We start from the raw sequence: 12,642 nt of genomic DNA, 5'->3' as shown, positions 1-12,642 counted from the left end.
GGCCCAGAAAGAAAAGAGAAAAACCAGGAGTGTGTGTCAGAGATGCCAAGAGAAGGCAGGAATGTTAAGCTATGCCACTTACTGCTGGATATTCAAGTAAGATAAAAATGGAAATGTCCACTGAAGTTCCCATCCAAGGAGTCATTAGTGAACTGGACAAGGGCAGTTTCAAGGACTCTCTTCCTTCTCTACGTGAAACTACTGTCTCATGAGCACCATCAATTAATTTGTATCCTCAAACTCTTCTCCAATCCATCTGGCAAAATCAGAAACCCTTCTCTACATCCAAACTGGACTGCTAAACATTACTGATGGACATCACACAACTGTATAGATTGGGATACTACAAGGTGATAGTCACCAACCTTAGCTGGACTCTTATCTCAGAAATTATTTTATTTATCCTTGATAAAACATTCAATCTCAATAGTCATCCTTTCTCTCATTCAAGATCTACCTCTATTCTGATCTACCCTTTTGATCCCATCTCCTTGGAGGCATTATCCCCACTCCTGCTGATATCTTTAAACTTTCTCCTTTCTTTCGGTCTGTTACCACATTCAATTCTTTCCTAACTTCAAAAACTAATTTCTCAATCCTATAACCACCTCTAACTCAGTCCCATATATCCTTTCCTTATGCAGCCGAATTGTATTTAACAGTAGCTTATATGCACTATTCTCTATTACTTCAATTTCCACTATCTCCTATCTCTGGTTTGCTACTGTTTCACTCAAATCACCCCTGCCAATATTGCCAGGGATGTCACCCCACTGCTACTGATGTCTACTCCACATGAAACCACTCCATGACATTCTTCTCTTCTGGATCTCCTTTTTTCAGTCTCCTTGATCTGCCCTTAAATAGCAGAATTCCCTAAGATACCATCCACAATCTATTTTTCTTTTCTCTAAGTTCTCCTTGGACTGCCTCATCCACATTCAGGGTCTTAACAATTAATAAGCTTATGACTCCAGTATAGACCTTTTCCACTCAGCTTGAGTTGTTTATATTCAAATTATTTAATGTATCCACTTACATGTTGTCCAAATATTTCAAAATAAACATATGTAATCGTTATCATATTCCCCAAATTTTCCCCTCCTCTTGGTACTGCTTCCTAGTCACACAAGTCAGAAACTTAGTCCTTGATTTCTCCTTCTCCCTCACTTCCCATAGCTGGTCATATAGTCCTATTGAGTTTTTCGGATTTTTTTTTTGCCCTACTAATTTTGTTCATAAATCTTTAACAGGTATCTTTACTGGCCACTTCAGGGCATCACTGACTCAAGTGGATTATTATACCAGTCTCTTTAAGTGTCCCCTTGCCTGACACACATCTTGCCTATTATCTTCTCTAGGAACCCTTCCATCACTAGTCCACAACCACCCCTACACCTTCTTGAATTTAAATTTATAGGCCTTTTCTATATCCTACCATGCACATCTCTATTTCAGTACCTATCACACCAATGGGAAGAATCTACTTAAGCATTTCTCTCCCTTGATGGCAATAGCTATATTTGATTCATCTTTGTATCCCCAGAATCTGTCTCAGTGACAAGCAGAAACTTTCTGTTCTCTTTGGTACCTTTTGAATTTCCTACCACACGAAGGTGTTGCCAATTATAAAATTTACTAAATTGTTAAAAATGAAATAAAACGTTTGTTGAACTAAAGGTTTCTTTGTTTCTATATCCTATGCCCAGTACTATTTCTCTGTTTTTTTGTTTTGTTTTTCAACCATGATCAGTCCTTAGATTGCTTCTTTCTGCAATCTTCCATCCTTATAATTTCAACTACGTAGATGGCTCATAAATCAATGTCTACAGTTCTGTCCTTTAAACTGGATGCCAATTCTGAATTTTCAATTATTTACTGGAAATTTCCATTTAGATATCCCATTATCACTTCATTTGAATATGTTCACACCAAACTTAACAATCCTCCCATCCTACCTAAATCCCTGATTCTATTTCCTTGCTGTTTTGAACTCTGCAGACAAAGCAATAGAAAAATTTCAAATGGAAAAAGTAGTTTCATAAAATAACATTTTAAAAGGAAGACAAAGACTACAGTCAAGATGGTTTTCCCAAAACAAAACTAGTACAATAAAAATCTGTTTCCAGTGGAATTAGTCGCTGTTACTCCAGCTTTCCTGATAATGTTGAGAAAATGTACACTATACCGAAATTCCATCCAATTTTCTTTGCCACTGCTTTACTGTAGTAGAAAAAGCTTACCACTAGATCAGTCCCGTTAGGTTAAGAAAAGGGAGAGGAGAAGCATTAATAACAAATAGGCCACTAACTCTGGGTTTATTCAATTATTCACACAATCAGAGGCAGCCTGGTCTTTGGTTCCAAAAAGACTAGGAATACAAACTGTAGCACTGACCAGCTGTATAATTTTGGCACTTTACTTAGCCCCTCAGAGAATGTTTCATCACCTGTAAAATACAAGTGTAGCAATGAGCCCTACCTTGAGGAGCTGTTGTGAAGATTACAGATCATATATGTAAAACATCCGGTTCCTAATTATTATCATTATGCTCCCTAAGCCAACCGTTCTTATCTATGTGAAGAAGTAGAAAGATGCTAAGTCCCTCCACTGTGACCAACCGACAGAAATGTCCCTTCCACTGTAGCCATCCGACAGAAATTTATTACTTGGAGTAGAATCCTTCAGCCCACAGAGAAATTCTTGGATCCTTCCCTCTGGTCTCGGTTTGGCAGGTCTCCTCAGGGGACTGTCGGAGGTGGTCCCTATGCTCCCTTTACCAGACCAGACTAGGGAACTTGCCCGGCCTGGCGAGGGACCCGAAGACGACAACTAAGAACCGAAGCGCTTGAATTTGTTTTGTTTGGAACGGATCAGTATCTCCAAGCTAAGATAACCGCCGCGGGAGGAAGGGGGAGAGGAAGACATGTGACTTCGGATTTCTCACCTCCGCCGGCGCAACAGAAGGGCGGTTGCAAGGCTCGGCTCGGGGGCGCTCGAACCTTTTTCTCAGGCTGAGTGCACGGGTTAGCCCACTCGAAGCTCCAGGTTTGCCCACGAACAGCTCTTCTCGGCCTCCGGCCTAGCCACAAGCGGCCGCGCGCCGCCGCGTATCCCGGCAACGGGGGCGGGGATGGCGGAAGTTCCTCCTCCCAATTGGCCAATCCTCTGCCTCTATTCCTGGTACAAACGAGCTGAGCGAGAGCTAAGTGCTCTCGCGAGATTCGACAACTATTGTTTTCGCCGTATCTCCTCAGTGCTTTTCTGGAAGAGATGGACAACAGCGGGTTGGCTGGGAAACTGAAGAAAACATTTTAGTTGAACATTTAGCTTTTTTGATAACCAGAGCAACCTCTGTGTGCCTTACCTGAACCAACTCTCGCGAATTTGCTATATCATGTAACCTCACGTCTGCTACCCCGTAACGGGTTACATTTTTGTTGGAAGTTATTCTGTGGTAGGCAGCATTGTATAGTTATTTTGGGGTTTTTTACTCCTAATTAGTGGTAATTTTCCTTCCTATTAGGACTGCATAACGTACATGATGTAACATTTAGTATGGATGCTATCCTGGCACCACCTGTTCTGTTCTTTCTCATTTCACTGGAAACTTCTCATCTTTAAGCTTCCTTTCAGCAGTATTCTTTTGACCAAAGTCTGGGAAGAAAGCTGTGAATTAAATGGAACGTGTTCTTAAAAAAATTATCTTTAAAAAAAAATGGATGACATCACCTCAAATCTCACTTATCTAATAAAGTAACTTTTATGCTTTCTTCTAGCCTTTAAATGGAGCTTAAATGGGATTGCATACAAATTGGGATTTTAACATTATTTTACACATTATTTCCAACTTGCATATGACATTAAGGTTTAGTCTCTTATATGCCTGCCTTCAAGGAATTAAAAATCAATACAATGCAAAATGAAATAATGTCATGTGGCTGAGTTCTCCTATAAAAGTTTGTAAAACATTTTTATGTAATTATCTGAGCCCGATCTGTTTGCAGTGGTCATTTGTCATCCTTTTGGCCACTTTGTAGCTAAACAGTTTGGCAGAGTTTTTCCCTTAGCCCGCTCTGAAAGGGAACTGAAAGTGACCAATACTGGCTTTCCTAGTCTTCCTTATCATTGGGACATGAGCGAATTGTGATGCATCTATCCAAAACTTGAATGACAGCCAGAAACAGGACTTTAGGGAGTAAGGGTGAAAGCTGCAGCAACTACATCTAGTTTCCAAGACTGCAAATTCTATCAGCTTCAACCAATGTCCAGCAACAATGTGTCAGTGTAAGCTGCAGTGTTCATGCTCAGAGGCTTTATTAGGACAGAACTTCTAGCCTATTTCTTCAACCTCTTGGAGGGTCTGTGAGCTACTTGATGTCCTTTAATATTTGGTTCCCCAACCTATGATGAGTTATATAATTATTTCATTTTATGTTACAATGCAATAATAATAGAAATAAAATGCAAAATAAATGTAATGCACTTGAATCATCCTGAAACCATCCCCCCTCCCCAGTCCATGCAAAAATTGTCTTCCATGAAAACGGTCCCTGGAGCTAAAAAGGTTGGGGACTGCTGCTTTAATGAATTCCTTTTCTGCTCTTAAATCAACAATAGATAGTTTCTGTTGCTTGCAATTAAGGACCCTGACAGATAAAACAGTTGAAATTGGCAGGACAGGTACTAATATCTAAGTTTTAAAGAGATTAGATAATTTGTTTAAAATCACTTCGGTAATAAGGAGTGATCCCTGTAACCATATCCTTTTCACGATGAAAAAGAAATAAAGAATAGGAATACATTTCACTTACTAGCCTATGAGCTTCCTTGGAGTAGACACCATATCTTATTTGACTTTGGATCATTGTGTATGAGATTCTGTTTTTTTTAAGATACAGGGACTTAGGTTACATCAAATAATTGTAGGTTTGTTGTAGAACTACTTGTGTGTCAAGTTCCTTTTGGTCTCTAGACCTTTCCACTGCTAGTCTTTCTTCCTGGAATCTTTGTCCCACTGTTTTTCACTGTCAAAAATCCTATTCATCATTCAAGTTTTAACTCAAATTTCTTTCTTCAAAGAGGTTTCTGGCACTCCAGACTAGATTTGTGTTCCACTTTCCCCTGGCTCCCCTACCCCTTTATACGTCCTGAGTGCACCCTGTACTTTTCCTACTATTAAAAGATGAACTTTGGCACATTAAAATTTTAAAGAGTTTATTTGAGCAGATAGCAATTCATGAATTGGGCAACTACAAATCATAAGTGGTTAGGGGCTCTGCCAGAGGTAGTTGAAAGGAAAGCTTTTATAGGGCGAATGCAGAAGGAGAACACAGAAATTATTTGATTAACTAGAGTTTAGGTTGGGCATGGTGGCTAATGCCTATAATCCCAGCACTTTGGGAGGCCAAGGCTGGAGGATTGCTTGAGGCCAGGAATTCCACACCAGCCTGAGCAATATAGGAAGATCCTATCTCTATGAAAATTTTAAAAATTAGCCAGACATGGTGGTGTACACCTCTACTCCCAACTACTCGAGAGGCTGAGGCATGAGGATTACTTGAGCCCAGAAATTCAATCCTGTAGTGAGCTATGATCATGTCACTGCATTCCAGCCTGGGTGACAGGGCAAGACTCTGTCTCTAAAAATAAATAAATACAGTTTAAGCAATTGCCTTAATAGGACTATTCCGGTGGGATCTTCAAGGCAATATAACTCATGACCAGTTAGCTACTTGTGATTGGCTGGGTTTAAGTTTCATTTTCCTTATTTAGGAACCCAGAACATTAGAGTGACTTCAGGCTAATGGCCTCCCGTTGAATTATTTTAACACTGCATATCACCCATTATAATTTGCAATTATATATTTATTTGCATTGTCAATGATAAACAAAGCCCAGAACTAGTTAAAGTAGTGAGGACAGATTTTAATCTATTTACTATTGCAATAGAGAAAAGAGTTCAGTATAAACTGAACTCAGCCTCCATTTGTACAGAGTGGGCATTTTAAAGGAAGCATGAAGGAGCATAAGGGAAGGGGGTCAAGCAGGTGCTCAGTAGAATCAGAGAAGTTAAGAATTACAAAAAGCAGGAAGGGGGTTACAAAAACTCTCTCCAGTGACTAAAACTTTAGTCAGGCCCACAGCAGTCCTTTCTGCCTAGGCCTGACCTTGGGCTTCCCTCTCTATCCTGATAGAATCCAATTTGAGCAAAAATCCTGCTAAGTCAGTTTAGCAAAGTCTCCCATCCTTGGAATCTGACCACCATTGGTATCTTATCACCCTGGCCTCCCAGGCAAGAATTCTGTTGAGTCAGTTTAACAAGAATTCCCCTTACGCTTGATTCATCTTGGTAATTTTCTATCCACTGACCCCCATCCTGCTCCTTGGCTATAAATTCCCACTTGAATATGCTGTACTGCATTTGAAATTGAGCTCAATCTCTCTCCCTGAATGCAAAACTCCATTGCAGTAGGTCCTATACCTGTTATCATGGTCTTTCTTGACTAGGTCTGCCTTACTGTCCTTAAAAAGTGCTAAAGTCTAAATATATTGTCCCCCCACAACTCATATGTTGAAACCTACCCCTTAAGTTGATGGCATTAGGAGGCGGGGCCTTTGGTAGGTGTCTAGGTCACGAGGGCAGAGTCTACATGAGTAGAATTGGTGCCCTTATTAAAGAGGCTCAAGGGAGTTCTTGGGCCCCTTCCACCACGTGAGGACACTGCAACAAGGTTCCATCTATGAAGAAGAGAACCCTCATGAGACACCAAATCTACTGGCTCCTTGATCTCGGACTTCCTAGCCTCCAGAACCATGAGTAATAAATTCCTGTTGTTTATAAATCATCCAGTTTAAGGTGTTTTGTTATAGTAACCCAAATGGATGTAGATTTTTTCTTAGGAATGGTCTGTGGGGGCAGTCCTTAGCAGATGCCTTATGGCTTTTACCTTTCCTGGGGATCTGCCTAATGCATAACGTTAGTAAAAGCTATTCATTTGGAAGGGGGTGTTGCATGACTCAGCCTCCAGGCTTGACCCTCCAGAGTAGGGAGGTCCTGAGGTTTTTATTTTCCTTTACACTAGAAAGCAGCATCACCCGGAGTTTGTTAAAAATATACATTATCAGCTCTACCCCAGACCTACTGAATCAGCATTTGCATTTCAACAAGCCGCCAGATGAAAGCAAAGATACTTTAAATGAATGGACGTTGACCACCGTCTTTATTTGCTAAGAACAAGGAGATCGAGGTACTTGAAACGGAGGGAAACGATCAATAGTTACCAGGTTGGCCTCAAGCTTTCAGGTTTTAATGGAAAGACAACGTTAACTGGCAAAAATCTCAGAAGACTCTGGGGAAAAAGGGATAAGGATTCCTTAATATAAGATAACCAAGCAATCTCACTAAAACATTGAGCCGTGCGCAGCGCTGGGAACCCAAATTTAAAATATCCGGGTTCGGCGCTCCAGCTGCTCACGCCCCATTGGCGCGCGGCATTGTGGGATTTGTAGTCCCGGCCGAAAGTACAATAAACAATTCGGCCCGGGCTCGGGAAGAATCCGGGTTTGGACAGGACTCGGGGTTCAAACATCAGGACAGAAAGGCTGGACATCGCTCTCTTCCTCCGCCGGTGGTCCAGAGCGCGGGAAAGAAGCAAGCCGCCGCAGCACGGCGTCGGCCTCAGCGGGCGGGACGCACACGCTCAGCGTCATGGCGGGCTGAGGCCGATGATAAATTCCGGTGTACATGTGAGGGTTGCTGTGTCACTCGGCCCGCTCGGCGCGCCGCTTCCCCGCCGCCCTTCCGCACCGGCTCTCGGGCTCTTCCGGTATCCGACCGCCGCTTACCTCCGGGCCCTTCTACTGCAGCTGCCCGGCGCACGCCGGGTCTCCGCTGAGGACTGATCTCGAGCGGTGTCCCGGCCCGGCGCCAGACCAACACTGGCCATGGCGAGCGGCGCCACCAGGTACCGGCTGAGCTGCTCGCTCCCGGGCCACGAGCTGGACGTGCGGGGCCTGGTGTGTTGCCTCTATCCGCCGGGTGCCTTTGTGTCAGTGTCCCGAGACCGCACTACCCGCCTTTGGGCCCCAGACAGGTGAGACCTGCGATCCGTGCTACCGTCGCCTGTTGCAAGCTTCCTGACGAGTGGGAAAAGAGTGACCCTTCCCCGTTTATCCTTCCTTCTCCCTCTCTTCCCAGCCTTCCCTCTACTCCCCGCTCCCTCCCAGTTATCAGAGTACTGGCACTTTGGGCGCGCAGTGCAAGAACTAGAGAGATTAAAGTGGAAGGAGAGCACCAGACTGGGGGACCAGAGACCTACTTTCTTGTTCTTACTTGACCACTAACGAGTGAGTGACCTTGGACAAGCCTTTTGGGGCTCCGGGTTTTGGACGATGATCTTCCGAGTTTCTTTTAGACTTGAAAATATACTGATGCCAATTGCACCCTCCTAACTGAGGTAATATGAATGCATCTGATAATGTTCTCTCTTATTTCTTTTCCCCCTGTAAGTTGCTCTGTAGTTTTTTCTCAGGTTTAATTTTTGAAGACCTTAGTTCTCAAAAGCTGCATTGAATCCTCTGCTCATTGTTCAAGTTAGAATTCTAGTCTGTGATCTGTGACGGTCTCGAGTGGAGGTGGTGAAACCCCTCAAATGTTTATATTGCTGTGTGAGATGAACCGTTTTCTTGAGGAGAGAGAACGCCTGTTGCCTTCAAAGGATTTATCAGAGGGGGTCATGGTCCCAAAAAATAAAAAAGACTAAAAAAGACCAGAAAATAAAGCTCCAGTCTAGATTAAGTTCAAGGGTTCAGCCCTAATTTAGCTGATTATAACAGGAAATTTAAGACCTAGAAGACAGATTTCAGTTCAGAAAATGAAAAACTGAGGTTACTTTGTTATTTAGTAAGTTTCCCCTCGCTAGAGGTTTCAGAGTTTGCATGACCATCCATAAATTCAGTTGATATCTATTGAGTGCCTCCTGTTTGTTTGGGATCCTGGAGAGGAATAAGAAAATAAGTTTCCAATGTTTATGAAGCATTCTTATGGTCTGCTGGGGAAGATGGATTAAAAACCAAGCAAATAAATAATTTAAAACTTCCATATGTACTGTGAAGAAAACATATAGGGGAGGAAGGACCTCTGAAGAGGTTTTTTTTCTTTTTTTTTAAGCTGACATCTGAAGCATGAGATGTATGAAGCTGGTCTTGGAGGGACGAATGAAGAGGATCGAATTAGGCACCAGGAACAGCAATCACAGAGGGTCTGGACTGAGAGAGAGGAAAGTCCCTGTGTGGCAGTAGGGAATGCACTTTGAGGTGCAGGCAGGTCTTAGAGGTTGGCAGGAACCAGGTCATGGAGTTTGTAGGTGGAAGCCTTCAAATACTTTCAAGCAGGGAGTAGCATGATCTGATTCACTTGTTGAGAAGTTTTTGCTTGCTGCTGATGGAGAATGGATTGGAAAGGGATAAGGGTGGAAGCAAGTCTGTTTGAATGTTTTCACAGGAGTTTTAGCCAAAGCACAATGATCCACTGGACTGTGAATATTATAGCACAAACTGCTGTATTGAATTGGACGAGATAACCTTTAAAGATTTTCTTGTAACTCTAAGATTCTGTGATATCCCAGATCACTTAGTTACACTAATATGTAGCTTTTTTTGCATTTGAGTACAATTATTGATTAAGCTTACCTTTAACATCAAGTCTAGTAGAAGTGTATGCCCAGTAATATAAACATTGCAGTGAGGAGTAAAGATGCCTGTTTTAATAGTTGAGTCCTATCATTAAACTTTAACATGTTTTGTAGGATGGTACTAGGTTGGCCAGAGTTTAAATCACTGGCGTGAGGCCGTGCGCGGTGGCTCACGCCTGTAATCCTAGCTCTCTGGGAGGCCGAGGCGGGCGGATTGTTTGAGCTCAGTTCGAAACCAGCCTGAGCAAGAGCGAGACCCCGTCTCTACTAAAATTAGAAAGAAATTAATTGGACAACTAAAAATATATAGAAAAAATTAGCCGGGCATGGTGGCGCGTGCCTGTGGTCCCAGCTACTCGGGAGGCTGAGGCAAGAGGATCGCTTGAGCCCAGGAGTCTGAGGTTGCTGTGAGCGAGGATGACGCCACGGCACTCTAGCCCGGGCAACACAGTGAAACTCTGTCTCAAAAAAAAAAAAAAAATCACTGGCGTGATTCCATTTATCAGGAACTTGAGGAACTTTGGGCTGAAATGATTCTCTATTTGAAAACTGGTTTTTTAAATTATTATCATTTGGTTTTTGTTTTTGTTTTTCAAAATTCATTCACATATTCAGTGACTGTTCAACAGCTTGCATTTTGCCAGACATAGGGCTAGATAGTGGATGATTGGTGAGATAAGATTAACCTCTCATTTACAACTGCTCAGGTTAGAGGGTCCCATAGTCATTAGGTGATTAATCTCAATGTGCCTCCTGACTAGAGTATACCATTCCTTTAACGTTATAAAAAGTATTCTCAAGACTGACATACTGACAATTTTTATTTCATGGTATATGTCTTCTGTTTTGTATTGCTATAACATTAATGCCACAAACTGGGTAATTTATAAAGAAAAGAAATTTATTTCTCGGAGTTCTAGAGGCTAGGAAGTCCAATATCAAGGTAGTAGCATCTCATGTGGGCCTTCTTCCTGCGCCATCCAATGGCAGAAAGGCAAGAGAATGCACATGAGAGAGCAAGAGCAAAGGGGAACTGAACTCACTGTTGTAACAGCCACTTTTGCAATAACTAACCCACTTCTGTGATAATACGTTAATCCATTCATGAAGACAAAGCCCTCATGACCTAATCACCTCTTAAAGGTCCTACTTCTCCACACTGTTGCACTGAGGACTAAGTTTCCAAATGTGTACTTTGGGGGATACACTTAAACCTTAACAGTATATTAATAAAGTTAATGAAATGCTATAAAATGTTTGGAGCCAAGTGGTAAATGAAATTTGCTTTCCCATGGAGCCAAGTAGATGAAATTTGCTTTCGCGTGTATGTTGTTGATAAGGTTCCTCATCAGGGTAGTAAGTGTAGGGATGGACTGGAAATGATGGGAGAATTTAGTTCTAAGATGGCAGAAATAGTTCTGTTCTAGGGTGGACTAACTAAACAAGATACGTAGTCTTTCACAAAAGCCCACTGAAAACCCAGAAAGTCTCTGGACCTTCTGAAAGTCATTCAGAATGGAGACACATTTTTGGTTGTACATTGTACATGCCATTGAGACTGCTTCAGGCCTCAATAAGCTGACTTCAAACTAAATTGGGTTTTCTGAGTTGGGAGAGAGGAGGTAAGCTTTGCCTTTATATATTGCTTTGCCTTTTGAAAACTACCCATATTTGAAGATACAACTTCAGATTTAGGATCATGTGTTAAATCTTCCCTGACCATGCTAACGCTGAAGCGACTTCTCCCTCATATAAACACTCAGTCACTTTAGGTCCTTAGTCAAATAGTTCTGCAGGGTTTGTTAAGGAAACAAAACAATTCCACTTCCTACCATACCCCCATTTCCCTTTCTCAGATGAACAATTTTCATCTAACTGCTTATTTTTTTTTAAAGTTTATTTTATCCTTTTAGGAGAGTGAGACAGTAACTGCTTATTTTTGTATTTTACTTCTATGTTTATATATAAAATGCTGTTTTGCAATATTTTTAATTAAAAAAAAGTTATTTTAGGCATTATCTATTAGTTCCTACTATGGCCTATGAGAATTAGCTCTCTTTCTGCCTTCCACCCATCACATGTACATCCTTTCTATGCTCTGACCCTTATAATTAATGTAGACTAAATCAGTATTTTGTGACTGTACACCTGAGCTGTGAAATAAACCATACTTACTAACTTTTCTTCGACAATTTTCTGACCTCCATGTAGCTAATAATTATTTTGATTTTAGTTTTCATTTGCTTCATTTTCTGTATACTTATCACTAATTCAACTTCAGATTCTTTGTTAGTTATCTAAATTGCTTCTTAAGATATTTAGACACATTAGATATTTTACAATTTCCTCTTCCTGATAATGGAAACTTTCTGACCTGGTCTGTCTGCCTCTGGTGCACGACTAATCCTGGAATTGACCTTTACTGGCATCTCTGAAATTCCGTTTTTGAACCTCTTGTGTTGGATTTCTATTATCAATATCCTTTAACTTTCTCTTTCTTGTTTTCTTCCTTGTTGCCTTATTGGAGCATATCCTCCATGAGCTTCCTGAAATATACTGCATCAGTAATAAATGTATTAAGACCTTGCAGGTCTGAAAATGATTTTATTCTGTCTTGCTACTGGAATGGTAATTTGAATGGTTGTACAATAGCATTCTAATTTCAAAATATTTTTGCTTCAGAATTCTGAAGTCATTGCTCCATAGTATTCTGTCTTCTAGTGTTACTGTTGAGAAGGCTGAAGCCATTCTGATTTTTGACTTATTATTATATTTTCTCTCTGGAAGGCAGTCTATTTTTATCCATTGTTTCAGGCCATTAGTGGGCCCTTTTAATATGAAAACTCATGTCCATTAAAGTCTGAGAAATTTTTAAAAATTCTTTAGTTTCTTCCTCTCTTTTTTTCTGTCTTTTTTTCTGAAACTTTTAAATTAGGATATTGAACTG

General features: G+C 41.2%; 2 protein-coding genes across 2 annotated transcripts in view; one reads left to right on the top strand and one right to left on the bottom strand.

Moving 5' to 3' along the window:
* Positions 1–3,100, bottom strand: part of IFT74 (intraflagellar transport 74) — a 111,195-nt gene extending 108,095 nt beyond the window's left edge. Inside the window, exon 1 of the mRNA XM_012646308.1 lies at positions 2,948–3,100. The gene's annotated coding sequence lies outside the window, so the exon portion shown is untranslated. The remainder of the gene's footprint in view (positions 1–2,947) is intronic.
* Positions 3,101–7,615: 4,515 nt separating this feature from the next.
* The window catches only part of PLAA (phospholipase A2-activating protein), a 59,759-nt gene continuing 54,732 nt past the window's right edge, over positions 7,616–12,642 (top strand). The window contains exon 1 of the mRNA XM_012646296.1: positions 7,616–8,096. Coding sequence (XP_012501750.1) covers positions 7,948–8,096 — 149 coding nt within the window. The 5' untranslated portion in view covers positions 7,616–7,947. The remainder of the gene's footprint in view (positions 8,097–12,642) is intronic.

This window comes from Propithecus coquereli, unplaced genomic scaffold (genome assembly GCF_000956105.1).
Source record: "Propithecus coquereli isolate 6110/MARCELLA unplaced genomic scaffold, Pcoq_1.0 Scaffold106, whole genome shotgun sequence".
NCBI classification, from domain to species: domain Eukaryota; kingdom Metazoa; phylum Chordata; class Mammalia; order Primates; family Indriidae; genus Propithecus; species Propithecus coquereli.
The sequence above is the reverse complement of the archived record's forward strand: the minus strand, read 5'-3'. Positions and strand labels throughout refer to the sequence as shown.